This window comes from Lepisma saccharinum, chromosome 1, assembly GCF_977018435.1.
Source record: "Lepisma saccharinum chromosome 1, izLepSacc3.1, whole genome shotgun sequence".
Taxonomy (NCBI): domain Eukaryota; kingdom Metazoa; phylum Arthropoda; class Insecta; order Zygentoma; family Lepismatidae; genus Lepisma; species Lepisma saccharinum.
The window spans coordinates 152,934,919-152,952,219 of record NC_139229.1 but is presented as its reverse complement, the minus strand read 5'-3'; the positions used below and the strand labels follow the sequence as shown (position 1 = coordinate 152,952,219).

Below are 17,301 nucleotides of genomic sequence, written 5' to 3'. Positions count from 1 at the left end.
AGTAGTAGAACTGCACTTCTTGCAGGTTCCGAAGGAAATATTGGGGAAGCGCCGATGCTAAAAGGGGAAGGGGCAAGAAGGGTGCTTCACGTGTTACAAAAGTAAACAACGGTTTGTGGGAGGGACTGTGCAGTGCGAGTTTTGTGAGTGGTGTCTTTCGTCTTTATGTTGTTTTCGGGCATTGTCAATTAATTAATGGAGCTTGCTTCGAGTTCCGAGGTGGCGGGTTCATCCTCTCTGAACAGTGTGTGTAATCGTGCGATAGAAGATATTTTGAAGCAATCTTCCGGTTCGTTCTTTTGCAGAAAAAATCGAAATTGTGGTGAAAGGGAGGCCAAAGCCTATTTTGAACGATTTAAAAACCAACTCGTCTGCTGGATATGACCGACATTTCAATGTTTCGTGGTATAACGACTATCCATGGTTATGTGGATGTGCGCAGTTGTCGAAACTCTTTTTTTGGCCATGTACTCAATTTTCGGGTGGAAAAAAAAAACGTGTGGAATTCAGGTGTGGATAACATGGACCATGACCATGACGCACCCAAAAATTCAAATTCAAATGAAAGACTTCACTTTATGACAGCATCATAGAACTTTTTTGATTTGATTTGATTGATTTTGCTTTCCTTGTGCCACTTTTGGCTAATTTGCGAAGATGGGGATGAGTGATGATATGATGAAATTGATGAATTGCAGACGTACCAGATTAATATTATATGAACTACTTGGAAGACATTGGGGGGGGGGGGGGCATGAGGTGGGGAGGCGCCCAAGTCTCCCTTAAATGTCCTACTGATAACCGGTAACACTTTTAAAAATCCCACGCCACGCCACTGACGGGGGAAAATCCTTCCTATTGTCCCTTCAAATGTCACCCTGCATTAAAATTATTAGAAATTCGCTACTTTCAAATGACAAAACTCTGATTTTCCGTTTTATATATATATATATATAATATTGAGGACGAATTTTGTACCTTACAGATGAAAAATGTTCCTGCGCCACTGTTTATGCACGATCCAAGTTCACAAGTTCAGCCCCCCAAAACAAAATATATAGGAAAATATAATTATATTCTCTAATTCATCGTACACAAGTACTGAAATTAAATAATAAAAATATACGTTTTTAGTACTTGTTGTATAATCGAAGGTTATTTATTTCTGCCGAACTTATTGGAAGGCAACGATTATATTGGGAACATACGGTTGTTAAGGCCAGTGTCAAAGAAGATTTATGGAACTAACCAAGAAATTTACTTTTCGTCTACTGGATCCAACCTTCTTTTTTGTTATTCAATAAATATTCGATCCTTGATCTATTTGACATTTATTTCCCCATTTCATTTTTTTGCGATATTAACTACACCTAAATAAAGAATACGTTTTGTTATATCCCTGTTTCTACACCGTCTTTTTGCCTATTCAAGTAATAATAATAATAATACATTAATTTACATATTTAATTAATGTCATTAATCTAATGTGAATACTTTAATTTAATCATTTATATTATTACTAATATTATTTCTGAGACTTGGTTCGGACACCCCCCCCCCCGAAATATATTTCTTGATACGTACCTGCTTTTGACTAATCTTGATTGATTGATTTGTTGTTTTAAGTCCACTTTATACACAGGAAGGCTAATCGAGACTGGACCTACAGTTTAAAGTGGGATCCGAACCACTGTGCCATGTGCCTACAACGGGTATCGAACAGACTAATATTGAGTAATAGAGATCCCGAGTTCGGGGGTTATGTACAGAATGGTATTTTAACGGGAAGGGGAAGTGCTCCATCTACTTGCTAACATTTGGTTATTGTGGGGAGACTATATATGTACAATTTATAATATATCGATGCTTCAAGAGTAGTTGCAGGAAATTTTGCAAATACCTCACTCTTTACGTGCATCTATCCATTTTGGACACTTATCAATATCACCAACTATTAGAGCACAGCTAATCATAATTGTGAACTGATAGCAAAACGTTTGTTTGTTAAACTTGTTTTAAGACCAATTATATTCACAGAAAGGCAAATCGGGACTGGACGTATAGTTTAAAGTGGGATCCGAGCCACTCAGTGGCGTAGCGCAGATATTTGGGCCCACCTGCAAGTAAAATATTGAGGGGCCCCATTAGTGCCAAAAAAAAATATGATGCCAGAGTGGGACGGAAGTACAATAGTTAGCTGCCCTCCCCCCTTCGTTGTACAAGAAATTAACTTTTACCTCAAATATTATGCCTTCCCATTTTTTTGTTATCGACTTATATCACTGTAGTACTTTCTTGAAACTAAATCAGGATGGGCTGAATCTCTGAAAAATAACTGGAAGAAGAATCTGGAAATATTTTCTCTACTTCAACGCAGCGACACAGCCAGGAATCACTTTTGGAGGAGGGGGAAGCTTCCAGCTGCCAAATATTTTGTTCGTGATGCTTTGTATTTTTGCTTGAAATATTTTTTATGAAGTTACATATATTACACAGATATTAAAAAATACTGTTTTGGTGGAATTGTAAAAAAATAGTAAACACTCCTCTTTCGGACTTTGAGGTGAATGTGCCTTCAGCCCCTGGTTCCTCCAGGCCAAGATTCAACGTAAGAGTCGCTCATATTAGCCTTCTAATACTGAGTGAGTAGCCCTAATATACTCAAGCAACAAACTTATCCTTCAGTAATGGGGGTTGAACCGGACATCTAGATTGTCGGTAGTAACCTATCACAAGGTAAATTTCCATCTGCTACGAAGAAATAACTGCGGACTCTAGTCTTTGAGTGATAGATAATAAAGCTGCGAAGGAACTCTATTCACTGAAAATTTATCACTCAATGAAATGCAGCTTCGAAGGACTGAGCCCATCCCAAAATAAAATAAGGTTGCCACAGGTTAGTAGACCTCAACATCATTATTCATAATTTTAACGCTGCCATTCTTTTTTCGATAGACCAGTGATCATACTTTCTTAAAGACTTTTTCATGAAACAAGAACCTTTTTATTAATAGACCATCAGTGCTCGAATTTGCATAATCATTCTCCTTCATCTACTTCATTATCTTCAAGTTGCTCCACACAAGGATCCTTCCTTCTATCCCCAACGCGAACAAGGAAATTTGCAGCTAGGAATTTTCCTTTCGAACACTGCAGATAACAAAATCGTAACACATTAGAAAATAAGAACTAGTTCGACAGAAATGTCCACAAAATGCCAAATTGTAAGAAATATGAACTTACAAAATTACACAAAATAATGGTCACATTCAACTCATAAGTTGTATACCCTGCGTGGCAGAGGATGGAATAATGGTCTTTACAGCAAAGGGATAATTTAGTATGGGTCCCACCTTTAACTGAGGTTTTCAACCCCTTTGAAGTAAAACAAGTGTAGACAATGTGGGAAATTCATTTCAGCTCTTATTTCAATATGAAAAGAATTGGGCCCCTCCTTGAAAATATTTGGTGGGAAGTTACATTTTAAATATCACGTGTAAAACTAAAAGGTTACGAATTAACAATTTTGATGTTTGTTGTAAAATAAGGATCGACTGGTTGAGCAACTGAATATTTCTACTGGATTCCTAACTGTAGACAATTGACACGCTACACTACGTTTACGACAAACTGCGTAGATACAAAGGTATGAGATGAGGGATATTTTCCTATCGATTGACATCTGCGAGCAAGTAAGTTAATTCTGCATTTCGGAGGGGGGCCCATATGACAAGTTACCGGGGCCCCTCTGGCTGAGATAATACGTCACTGCTTGTTATAGCAGACGTCGTATATGATGTTACTGGGAACCAGATTTCTGTTTCGTAAATCTATTTTTTTTATAAGCGACACTATCTGTGGAATTTCTGCGATTATATAAAAAAATCAAGAGCACATTGTGGGGCCCCTACACCTCGCCCCTTCGTATTTTACTACATAATCTATGTTAGTTGGCCATTTTACTGTAACTTAATGAATGTACCGACGGAAACAAAAAGAAACATGCAGCTTCACAGTGCATAGGCTGGTGATCTCAAAGGACGATGTGTAAGCTTTTTTTCAACTAAGGAAAGGAAAACAGTTATTCTTCAGGGTTCCGGAACATCTGTCAATGGCCAGTGGGTACGACCATTCCATTCTCCCCCTCCCTGCAAGATCGTAAAAGCAGCGAGGTAACGATGGTAAGAATATGGGAGGGTTTGTGGCTGGGAAGAAGGAGAATTTCTTGAAAGCGACGTCAGCGCCTCCCTCGTGTTCCCTTGGTACTGTTGTTAGAACGGAACTAACGACACCCTAGAAATTTGGTTTTCTTTCAACATCCAGCCGAGGCTTAAGCCCCTATCACACGGAACTGGACTTCTAGTAGGAATGCCCTAGTTGGCGCTGAACTGACTTTCTAGGTAGAAATCATGGCCGCCTGGCCGACTGCTTGACTGGTTTGGAGGAATATGAATAGGATATGTCCAATAGCGTGACGTCACAGCAGACGACGCGCTTGGGAATGAGTTCTCGCAACGAGAGAACTTGTTTTCTACGTATCCAACTCAATGCTATTTTCCTTAGGAAGGGGTAGTTTTCATTATTGTGACAGCAGTTATGAAACAAAATTATGGTGCGTATCGTACATCAATGAAAAGATGAGATTTCGGAGAATACGTCTATATATAACATATACCTTACAGATGAGAATGTAAAGAATAAATGGAGTAAGAAATCGAGTAAAGCGAATGCTCCCAAAGAAATCTCAGCCAATGGGCGTCGTCGGTTCAATCGCCTCAGGCAGCTGGTTTCCCATCATCCATAGCGGCAGCGTGGCCGACTTGAGATCGGGTGAGCTTCGGCTGTGCTCGGAAGTGGAATGTTTTGAAAATGCATGATTTTCTTACTCCGGTTATTCTTTGCCTTATCCTCTGTAAGATATGTGTGATATAGTCGTATCTCCGAAATCTCACCTTTTCATTGATGTACCATACGCACCATAATTTTGTTTCATAACTGCTGTCACAATAATTAAAGGTACCCCTTCCGAAGGAAAATAGCATTAAGTTGGATTGGAAGAAAACAAGTTCTCTCGTTGCGAGGACTCAGTACCAGCGCGTCGTCTGCTGTGACGTCACCACTAATGGACTCCATTGCTATTGTGGAACCACGAGCAAAACAACCTGCGCAGACCGCGTCTCCTGTGCACCGTACCCACGCGAGTAGGGGAGGGGGAAAGTGGACCGTGCCTCCTTATGGCCCGAGGTGGAGGGAAGAAGGGAAAGCTGCGCGGGAACTTTTCGTCCCAAGGTTTTATTCCTTGTGGTCGATCTACACTAGCTTTCCTCGACTGGATTCTGTGGAACAGCCAATTAGAGAAAAGTTTGGCCATGTGAAGATAATCTGTGAGTTTGCAAAGGAGCGTCTTTTGCACACTGTGGTTTCCGAGTGCTGTTTATGTTATAGTTCCTCCGTTTCTCGATAAAAAAAAAAGTGTAAAGAGATGACGTGCAGTGCATTCGTGTTCAGTTCATTAATATTTAGGTATTTATGCAAAGCGATGAGATGTGTACATGACAAATATGATTAGCTAAAAATTAAAATCCTTATTATTACAAGTGTATTAATAAATGTTTGACTTTTTTTTTTTTTTTAGAATGAATCCTGCGAATCTCATGTATGAATAATGCAAAACCGAGTTGAAAAGCTTCTTCGGTACGCATAGATTACCATTTGTTTTCGACCCAATCTCTAGTTCATACTTTTCCTTTTTTAATAAAAGCACAAAGCAGTAATTCTCCTACAACATTCTTCTAATTGCTCGTTCACCAACTTGCTTTAGACGAAAGGATTTCCATTAAAATTTTTGCTACGTAAATGCTTCCAAAAATCTTATAACAGATGGTGTGCGTTCCGAAAGTCTTAACGAAACGAACGTATTCAACGAGAATAACTGGGCTCGTGAATCTGGTGAAACCATTAATTTTACAGACTTATGGAACACTCTATGCGAAAGCGCAGGCGCATACTTTTTCTTTAGAGAAAGTTTTCACATGGCGTCCAGCGGAAGGAACGTCCTTATGGCAAAAATAAACTCTACTGTGGACACTGTTACTCATTTTAATCACATTCTAAGAACGGTTAAGGCATACCTCATCTTGTGCATGTTGCTTCATATCGCTATCTGTTAAAATTATAATACATTTTCCGAACTAGTGCAGTTTGAATCCATCAGTACGCGCATTGTCTGTAGGCAGCAGACGATTCTCACTGAACAAACCAGCCTCCTGGCCCGTGCGTTTGGTGAATCTCGTTCTTGCACGAAGCGGACGGAATGCGACTTTTCGGAAAGCATAATGAAACGTGCGACTTTCGGAACGGGCCCATAGTAATTACTTTACAATTTTACACCAAAGCATTTCGAGGATCATTTCAGTTAGCTGTTCCAATTACAATCTATAATACATACAGCACGAAAGGCACGTCGAGTTCCACGTCTATGGTGAGTGGAGTGCACGGTGTTTACAATAGAAAAAGCTAAAATATTCTTCCATACGTGTACAGTAAACGTTGTAAAGTATGTATTTTATCAGTGCCATTCTTCTCTACCTAAAACCATTTAATACGAAGCGATATTCCTCTCGGCTGAAGAGTTATCGTATTTTTAAAGTGTGAAGTGATACGTTGTTTACATCTCATGCGGCGCCATTATGGGAACAAAAGACTATCGACAAGTACGGTGTAACAAGTATCGTGTGAGGCAAAAACTAGGAAATGGGTAACCAGTCCAGCGTCAACTAGAGCATTCCTACTAGAAATCCAGTTCCGTGTAATAGGGGCTTAACACATACTGTGAAGTTTTAGCGATTACTTACACAAAAATGTTTTAAGATTAGCATTCTTCTAATAATCAACCTAAATGCTCTCATAGTTAGGTTAGGTTCTGTTAGCAATAAAATAATATCGCTAAATGCTTTCTAAAAAAAAAAAAAGTTCTACATTTCCTGTACATTCATTCCCACTAGTCATAAACTTGCATTTTTCTCGTCTTCATCTGTCATCATTTGTAACATCCTCTTAGCAGACGAATTACATGGCAGGAGCAAATTTGACGCTTATTCTTACTGCTGACAGCCTTTAAGAAATTTCCCGTTCCGACCCAAAAAATTCTGTCTCGACACCCCAAGTCTACAACAATAGCGTTTTTGCTTCAATGTCTAATATTCATCGCTACATACGACAAGTCGACAAAAAGTGTTATCCGTTGAAAATTTGTTTTTAAGAAAGGGATGCAGAAGAAAATTTAGGGATGCGTAAGCGTCCCTTTGTATACAATAGTGCTACCCTTATAGAAGCTATTAATGCTAAAATTTGTAATAAACCTTGGATAAATGCCACGTACCGTTGAATGTACAGTACGTTTGTTTCTTTATAAAACATATTTGCAGAAGAGGTATAAATTTACAAAACCGGAAGTATCTCAGATTGCTTTCAAATTCTGCATACTCACTAATTTTGGCCTCGTGATCACGAATCTGCAGTTACAAATAGGCGGTCATGTCTAGAAATTGCAAAATTACGTGCAGATATTACCGCTATAATTGTCGATGCCCTAAGGCCCTACTATTCTGTGCTAATAAGGTAGCCATGTTTGATGATGTGAACAAGTGAAGTTCGCTATTCATTACGCTATGAGAAAATGGCGTCTGGCATAAGTTGGAAAAAATGTTTGCCCCATGAACCATTCACGGGAAGGTTAGGTTAGTCACAATTCAATCTATAAGTGTATCAATATACACTGTATAAAAAACACCTTATTACTAACTTCGTTGACCCTGTACGTGCGGCCCTATTGTACTCCAGAGGTTGGCAACGCTGCGCCACAATTTAAATTTCGCTTCTGCTTGTTTCAAATTTTCAGACCTTGTTAAATTGGAAAAAAAAGTATGACGGAATCTAATTGCAGAGAGAGACGCAAGTAAGTCATTACTTAATACTATGTATCTTCCATGAAAATAATTACCTTATAGATTGAGAAAAATGTCTAAATGCGAGAAATGTCCAAGAATAAAATAACACGGCAACCAGAGCGGCAAAAGGCGCACGAGCCCCTAACAGAAATGTGACCCGTTGACAACTTTATTCCTGTTTTTCTAAAGTTTGTCAACTGGTAATTAATTCTCGCAGTTTTCTGCACTATAGATGTCAGAAAGTTTCTTATAAATAGCAGTTACTATAAAGGAAATATGAGAATAATTTCAGGGAGATAATAGCTAGTGCGTAAAATTCGACATTTTCACAGTATCGGGAAATTCTGTGCAATTTCACGTCCCGAAAATTTCCCCAACTTCGTCGGGATTTTTAAAAATATTTCTGGCTCCCTCATTTCTGAGATTGTAGTCGTCTCATATTTACACCCGATCACTAGAGGCACATATTTTTGGTAAATAAAAAAGCAAAATTTCGGCATAAAAACTCAGTCAATTTCGGGTTCAAAAGCGGTAAATAAAATAAAATATCGGTGTTATAGCGGTGAAAAATTGGATCAAAAGTGGTATATAAAAAGACATTTTGGTTTTAAAATTGTGAATCCTAAATTTGATTTAAAAACTACACTTATTCCACAGAATTAACATTTCACTTCTAATAGCCCATTTATGTAGTTATCCGAGTATTAAGTTTATTTCTTGTAAAGGAGTCAATTTTTGTTTCTCCAATATTAACAGCAGAATTAATAAATTTTCCGGGAATTGCATAACTCTCAGGATAATTCAGACATCAGAAGGTGCCGCATCGGTGAATAAACCCTAAATTTCGTGTTTAAGAGTTAATTTCGCTTTTTGCAGTTCATTTCGCATTATTTCGTGACAAAACATGGTCACAAAATGCATCTCACACCTTTCAAAAACATGAAAAATTAACACTACAATGTGTTTTTTCAAATTTCGTTTTTGACGAAAAAACGAAACATGCATGCCCCTACCGATCACACACCCCTGTAAAATAACTTTACTATAGTAAAGTAGTACCTATTGTTGAAAATCAATTCTCAGATGTTTTCAGCAAATTAACAATATTTTTTAAAATAATATAATTGCTTTTATTTGGATACATGCTAACATATATTTATTAACCCAGTGATAGCGTACATGATTAGTTTAGTGCAGAAAACCTGGTGTAAATACCTCTTACGGTTTTCATGATTGCTATACATTTTCAGAGTTTGGGTTGTGCGACTTTTGAAACACACTGTAGTATGCACAATTGCTAGTAGGTAGTTTCCTGGCGCCTAGCTTTGAAGAAAATTTTTCGAGCACTGATCTTTAGCATGCTTTTCATTTTAAAAAAATCTGTAAAGTTACACCAAATGTCTAGTGTCAAAAATGAATATTCATTTATGCATTTAAGACTCAAGGTTTTCTCTGAACCTAAAGTGAGCACTCTTACTTATTACTAAAAGAGAGATGAAGAAATAGTTAATGCTTTTAATTCAAATTTGGTCAACTTTTGTCGCAGTAAACCTATTAAGTCAAGTCATCTGTCGTATACGCCAGACCTGATCTGTGTCATCGGTGTGCATCAGACCTTATTACCCTGTTATCTAACGTTGCTTTATTGTCTCGTTTTCATCATGTTTGCTGCAAATCTGAAAAGAGCGTGTACTGTCTGTATTATTATGCAAGTTGCTTATACATATTGTGTTAATAAGTTTATGAATTACACACTTTTGTTTGCAACTTCAATCAAATTGTATTTTTACCTCTACACTCACATACTGAAAAACCTGCACTCAACAGTATCAATTAAGTACTACAAGTACAGAAAATTTACAACTATAAAAACATTGAATGCTAATGATCCAACTAAATTATTTTCCTGTCATTATGTAAATTCCTATAGCCAAAATAAAAAAAAATGATTCATCTTGAAATGAGAGTATGGCACACAAGAAGGTCAAGGCAAAAGTTATGGAAGAATTGAATATATTGAAATTACGGGATAATAATTTCCTTTCTAGAAAATTAGCTGGATTGAATTTATATTGGGAAAGTGTCATTTTCTGAACAATTTATTGATCTGGTAGTAAGTCTATACAATGTTGGGAATAAAAACTGCTTGTAAATAATAATAATAATAATGCTGTGATAATGGTTTTTTTTTTTTTTTTAAAAGAAAGACTACAGATTCTATTTACATGCTTTAATGCTATCCGTGCAGAGTTTACAATTATGTTTTCAAATTTTTACATTTTTTACAGAGGCAAGTCAAGCCATAAGAAAGGCACATGTAACCTATGCTGTGCTGTGGTAGTTGAACTCAAGGAACTGGATAACGAGTCAGGAGTCAGTCTTAGTGCCATAAGAACTCAAGTCGATGACAACTATGGATATCATGTGCAGAAAGGAACTGAAATTGAACCCATTATCCATTTCCTGCTGCAAGCTGCTGTTGCATTTGGCACCGTTGATACATTTAAGGATGAAAATGGCACAGACAGGTATCGTTTGAAACATGGGGAAACTATTCTGCTTCCTATGGTGAAAAAGGGCCCTTTGGCTAAAAGGGGCGCTTTGGTGAAAAAGGGCCTAAAGTGGAAGGACTTGGAAGCAGTATTGTCTTACATGCTTCATGTTGCAAAATTATTTGGAAGTGTAAAATCAGTTAGAGATATTGTAGGCAAAGAAAAATACTCTCTAACTCATAACACAATGGATCTGCTCCCAGTTTGGAGAAAAAAGGAAAGCAAGAAGAAATATTCCTACTGCTAGGTCAGAAAGAATAAGGTATGACATTAAAAAAAAAATGTTTATTTGTAAGCTAATATCACATTACACAGGGCATCAAAATATTCTTGGACTATTGTTGTGTAATGTAATACTGTTTTACTGTTAAAACTTAGTAGTATTTTTCTTTTGTTGTCATAATTGCCAAGATGGAACAAAGATCTAAAATTAAATCATGTTTTAAATGTGGAAAAAGTGCAACCACTTTGCAGTGATGCAAATTGCTTACGGAAAGGACTGTTTTAGCCACAGCAAGGTGTTCGAGCAGTATGCATGCTTTAAATAAAAGTGGTTGTGAATCACTGAAGACATCCTGAGAGAGGAGTACGCCTCCACAAGCAGTACTGGAGAATATCAGTGGATTCATCTTGCACTGCCAACCAACCATTGGCTGAGTATCAAAGTGTTTTCAGAAGAGCTCAACATCAGTGTGGGTAGCATTCACTATCGTGCATGGCATGATGGGCAAATGAAACCTGTGTGCCAAGTTTGTTCCACACTTACTAACATCGGAACCATGTGGAGGCATCACAAAATCTCATTCAGTGGGCTCATGACAACTTCTTACAGAACATTATCACAGGTGACTTGTTGCATTGGTACTTCATTGCCTTTTGAAAAGAATTTGCAGTTAGACCAGAAATGTACCAATTAGGAGAATATCATCTCTATCATATCACTATTTCTAGCTAGAAAATCGGTTAAGGTGATAACCACCATACTCGAAAGATTTGATCCCGGCTGACATTTTTCTTTTCTCCAACTGAAGACAGCACTGAATGGAGAGAGTTTTGACAATGTGGAAACCATTCAGAAAAATCTGATTGCCACCTTGAACTCAATACCAAACAAGAACTCCATACATGCCTTCCAGCAGTTGTATGAGCTGTCTTAAATGTCTATATAGAGAGAAGGTATTATGTTGAATATTAAATAATAATATTGCATTTATCTGAAAAATTGTGTTGGTAGTTGCATTAGTCCCGGAACTTTCTGAATGCACTGTGTATAAAGATATATCATATGAACTTGAAATATTAGTATTTTAGGCCATTTGCTTACCTTTCTATAAAGGTTCCTGTTCATCCAAATGGTACGAGTGGATCCAAAATTTCCATATTGACTCGGCATCATGACAATAATTGGGAGAGTACTTCAATATAAGAAGTCTAGGAAATCAATAAGATTGGCAGTGGGATTTGACACATTGACCAGCCATTACCAAATGAAAAGCATCTAGGTAGACATAGTCCCTCATGGAGCTGTCATAGAGTTTACATTTACAGAGGACTCTTTTTAATTCAAACTTGGATAATTTTAATCAGAGAAGTTTATATCCTTTAAAATTCCTATTAAAACTAATGTTAAAAATTCATATGTAATTCAAATTTCGAACCTTTATTTGGATAATTCGAAGGCAGAGATGCATTAGGGAAGATAAAGTGGTAAAATTTTACTATACACAAACACATTTTTTCATTTTTACAGAAGAAACTACTTACGGAAATTAGTTCGTCTAGCATTGTTGAACATCTGGAAGGTGTTTTCTGTCATGTGTGAATGTGTCATAGTGGAAATTCATTATTTTTGTTGAAAATTAATTCTCTGATGCACAATAGCCTTTGCTGCGTACACCTTCGTAGATCATGGCACGTCGTGATCGCGTTTTGTCGATGTTCATTGGGTATGTAGTGTTTCCAACCAAAAATACAAACATAGTTAAAATCCGTTGAACCATTCACGATAGCCCCAAGAAACATTACTTAAGGTTAGGCAAACATAGTTAAACTAATTTTAACTATGTTTGCCTATCCTAACTAAACCTAACTAGTTACACGAATTTTAACTATGTTTGCCTAACCTTACGTAATGTGTCTTGGGGCTTATTGTCAATGGTTCAACGCATTTTAACTATGTTTGTATTTTTTCGGTTAAGAAGTTTGGAAACACTGCATACCCAATGAAAATTGACAAAACACAAGCGCGATGATCTATGAAGGTATACGCGCCATATTGTGTCTTACGGAAACGCAAAAACGAAAAGAAAGAAGTACTCGTAATGGGAAAAATTGAAATTACTTTGATCAAAAAAAACCTGAATACACCTTAAAGAATGTTCCACGAAGCAGATATGTAAGTACGAAGTTAAAAGTGACGAAACAAAAGAAGTTTAACGTGTTTGTGGATAGTAAACTTTTGCCGAGAATGTTTGTTTGCTGGTATGCAGCCTCCACCCTCTCAACAACCTGGGATTGCCCACCCCTTTGTGTGCAGATGTTCGTTCTTGAACCACCACTAGCCAATGATTTGTTAGTCTTATCTGCCCTAGTTGTCAGTTGTGATTATTCAGGATACTTTGTTCGCAATATCGAAGGGTGGCAGTTTGAATCTCAAGCAAATGCTGGTAATGACTTGTTTCATGCAATAAATGAAATTGAAGTGTGTAAAAATAAAGCAACAAAAACAAACACAATTCATGAACTTAGGTAGCTAATGTTGTTACATGTGTATGTGATTTTGTTGAGTTAATATAGTGTACTTAGTTAAATGTGTTTTCGATTTACTGGTAGCTTAATTACTATTGTGAGAGGAATTGTTTTTGACTTACACTATAGGATTCCACACAAAATATGGCAATTTTTGCGATACGGTCCACTGCATGTTCGTTATTTTTGTTTATACTGTCGATTTTCTTTAATAATTCGAATTTTGGAGAACTTGAATTTTTTTCATGTCCCTTTTAAAAGAGGTCAATAGAAATAATAATAAAAATAATTATTGTTGATGAGGTTTTGTGTTCCCAATTTAAGATTTAAGAGATGGAGGGAAAATTTGTATGAAAAATGAAATCTTGCACCTAAACAACATATGAATATCAGGCTGGTACTCCAGCATTAATACAAAATTCAAGAATAATTTAAGATTTTTCCAGGATAAATTGTCAAAATTTTTCAAGACTTTCAAATTTTACATCTTAAATTGCATTTTATAGGCCAGACTAATTAGTATAATTTGAAAATGAAACTCCACATGGGTATCATGATGCACTGATCCAGAATGGTAATTTCATGCTCATACTTTGAGTCAGAAGTTCAAATCTATTCTGTATGGAGTATGGAGTATCATTTTCGACAACAGCAAAGCCAAGTGCAAGGTGTTGAGCCTAAAAATATACAGATTATTGTTATGAAAATTTGAACCTTTGTATACATTATATATTTTCATAATTGATCTTTAGCGGACGGAGCCTCACGTTCCTGGAAAGCCTCTGCGGATGGGACCTTTTCAAGAATGCCATGAAGTATAAATAAAGAACGTTGCTGGAGAACTAATTGTCATATATAGATGAAATCTGTTTTGTTTTCTTTCTTAAAGACAGGGCTTTTAGTGGAGGTAAAATTTATACATTGTGCCTCCTAATAAGAGTGTTAAAGGAAGAAGAAAATTTTCGAATAAATGAAACAAAATGAAAGCATGACAAAAGATCACCCTTTTAGGATATGTATATGCCTGTGCCCCAACTTTGAAAATAAACAAAAAATTAGTGTTCGAAAATTTTGTGTATCTTCTTTTTCTCTCCTTCTCTCTCTACACTTCTCCCTCTCTCTCTCTCCAACTTTGAAAATAAACAAAAAATTAGAGTTCGAAAATTTTGTGTAATTTCAGAAAATTTGGCTCTTCGCCACTGCATCCTCCCTCGACCCTTAATCGTCGCACATTGCATAAAATGTTGCTTTTTAGTCATTATTACATGTAAAACTTTTTGGGGTGTAAGGGGTGACCTTCCATGTAGTACACCCTGAAGTGAATTTTGCCGACTAACGAGGCTCTGACATCTGGCCAGTATAATTCTGTGTTTCGTCCTTGTGTGTGCTGAGTGCCCCTTTACAGCCTCAGCTTTTAATCAGTCAGAATATTTTAAGATTTTAGTTGTACGACATTACAATTATGTTATTTTACATATGCTGGCTCCCAAAATTTTAAATTCAAATTTAAAAAAAAAATGTAAAACTGTTTTTTTAATGCAGTGGTTGAGGAGTTATAGCCCTTTTTTCTAAAATTTATCCCATAGTAACACAAGAGGAAACAAAGGACTTTTGCAAATGTCGCTTAAAAATAATAACACTACCTACATACATACATTGTTTTGTAATTCGAGTATACAATACTTTTAGAGGTATACTAATGAACACAAAAGATAGAACTTAAATATTGTGTATAGTTTGTAGGAAATGGTAAGTTAATTCTGCCACGTGGTCCAGGCAAATTTCGAAAATAGAGCCTTTGCCTCCACATTCCCTCTTCACCCTAAATTGTCACACATGGCTTAAAATGTTACTTTTTACTCATTATTACATGTAAAATTTAATATTTGTAAAAAATGCAGTGGGTTAGGAGATAAGTTATTTTTATAAATCTAGCCTTTAATATTAAAGGGTAAACAGACTTTTTCAGTCTCTGCTTGTTAATAACATTAGCAATGTATATATTGTTTTGTAATTCGAGTGTCATACCTTCATATGTACGAGGGCAAATCTAAAAGTCTTTGCGCCTAATTTGTTTCTAGCTTGTTATAAGTGTTATTACAAAAGCGAGATATACGAGTGATGCAGTAGGCTTTTCTTGGAACGGCCCTATTGTAACTTCCGATTTCTTCCACGGCATGGCACTGTTATCAGTTGGCAAAGATGGCTGCAGTGCTCAGGAAGTCCACGCCATATGAGCAGCGAAGTGTTATTAGTTTTTTATGGTGCAAAGGACAAACAGCCACAGGGAAATGGAGCCATTGTATGGGGAGAAGTGTTTATCAGTACGAACTGTGCAGTGGTGGTGCAAGGAGTTTGAAAATGGACGGGAAAATGTGGAGGACAATGAGTGATCCGGCAGACCTCCTTGCTGACACCCGACAACATTACCAGTGTTGATGAAATGGTGAAAGATGATCGACGTGTTCATATGAAGGACATTGCCACTGAACTTGGCATTTCCTATGGTAGTGTTTACGACATTGTTCATGATTTGTTGTGATACCGCAAGGTGTTGTGTCGGTGGGTTCCTAAGTTTCTTGATGATGTCCACAAGGGCAAGTGAATGGTCATGTCACTAAACCATTTGCAGCATTAAGTCGACGAGGGTGACAGTTTTCTGGACCTCATTGTCACTGGCGATGAAACGTGGATACTGCATTACACTCTCGAGTCAAAACAGCAGAGCATGGTGTGGAAACATTACAGCTTCCCAGTAAAGAAGAAATTCCGAACAACACCATCGACTGGATGAACACGTCGATCAGCTTTCACCATTTCATTAACATGGGTAATGTCCGGTGTCAGCGAGGAACTAGGTCGACCGATCGCTCATGTCCTCCACATTTTCAAACTCCTTGCACCACCACTGCACATTTCTCACTGATAAACACTTGTCCCCATACACTGGCTCCATTTCCCTGTAGATATCTGTCCTTTGCACCATAACACTTCGCTGTTCATATGGTGTGGACTTCCTGAGCACTCCGGCCATCTTTGCCAACTTATAGCAGCACCGTGCTGTGGAAGAAATCAGAAGTTACAATAGGGCCATTCCAAGAAATGTAATAACACTTACAAGAAGCTAGAAAAAAATTAGGCGCAAGGACTTTTCGATTTGCCCTCGTATATCAATGAATAAAAAGAACTGAAATATTGCATGCAGTTTTTTTCACGACATATTACGTTGATTGCTGCCTCACATGTATACCAACCGACCTAAGATGAATACCAGTGGTACATGTTTATACCACCCAGCCACTAAAGATTATTAAAGAAAAATATATATTTGGTAACACGTGAAACAACAGTATTTTTACATGTGTTGTCCACAAGTATAGTGAATAATGTAAAAATGTATCATAATTCTTGTATAAATCGATACTAGGATTACTAACACTTCAGAAATAAATTGATATACTTTTTTTCTTTTTACTATTTTTCAGATATCTGTCAAGTATTTTGCACCATGAAGTACTTTGATGTATTGACAAGTTGTTGTTTCTGTTGCAGTTTATATCTGGTTCAAGTTCAAAGCAAGAAGTTATGAAAGCCATTACAATACTGACACTGGTTGACTTTGTGGGTTTGTAAAAATAGTATTCGTTTTCCATTTCTGTATTTTATGTAAGAATACTGTATTATGTTAGGAATATTTGAATAAATCCATACCAAGTGCAATTATATTATTTTGTATGTATGATTTGGTTTATTTTACTTTGCTTTTCTACCACTTTTGGGTAATTGCGAAAATGAGGATGAGTGATGATAGATGAAGGGACACTCACAAAGAACACCCATGCCCAGGCTGATTTGAACCTGGGACCCCTGGCATCGTAGGTCACTGTGGTTGGTTAATTATATATTATCTTGTTGCAATCAAAAGTGACATGTGGCTCTTTTAGCCATCATTAATTTCTTACCTGTTACTGCAGAGGTTTATTACAATTTTCAATTTGGGGTTGTAAGGGTACATTTAGAGCCAAAATGACCATAAATTTGGCCTTTCTTTT

At 36.9% G+C, this 17,301-nt stretch overlaps 1 protein-coding gene across 3 annotated transcripts; it reads left to right on the top strand.

Moving 5' to 3' along the window:
- The first annotated feature begins 5,416 nt into the window (after window positions 1-5,416).
- LOC145989679 (uncharacterized) lies at window positions 5,417-16,960 on the top strand. 3 transcript variants are annotated; one of them, XM_083124905.1, is made up of 3 exons: window positions 5,417-5,523; window positions 10,238-10,763; window positions 16,802-16,960. In XM_083124905.1, exons 1-2 carry the CDS (start codon window positions 5,483-5,485, stop codon window positions 10,746-10,748), a joined length of 552 nt encoding a protein of 183 aa, XP_082981031.1. In that variant the 5' UTR covers window positions 5,417-5,482; the 3' UTR covers window positions 10,749-10,763; window positions 16,802-16,960. The 3 variants fall into 3 exon arrangements, with proteins under 3 accessions (XP_082981031.1, XP_082981023.1, XP_082981040.1); XM_083124897.1 differs by having other exon boundaries at window positions 16,735-16,960; XM_083124914.1 differs by lacking the exon at window positions 5,417-5,523 and adding an exon at window positions 7,828-7,957 and having other exon boundaries at window positions 16,735-16,960.
- Window positions 16,961-17,301: the final 341 nt, after the last annotated feature.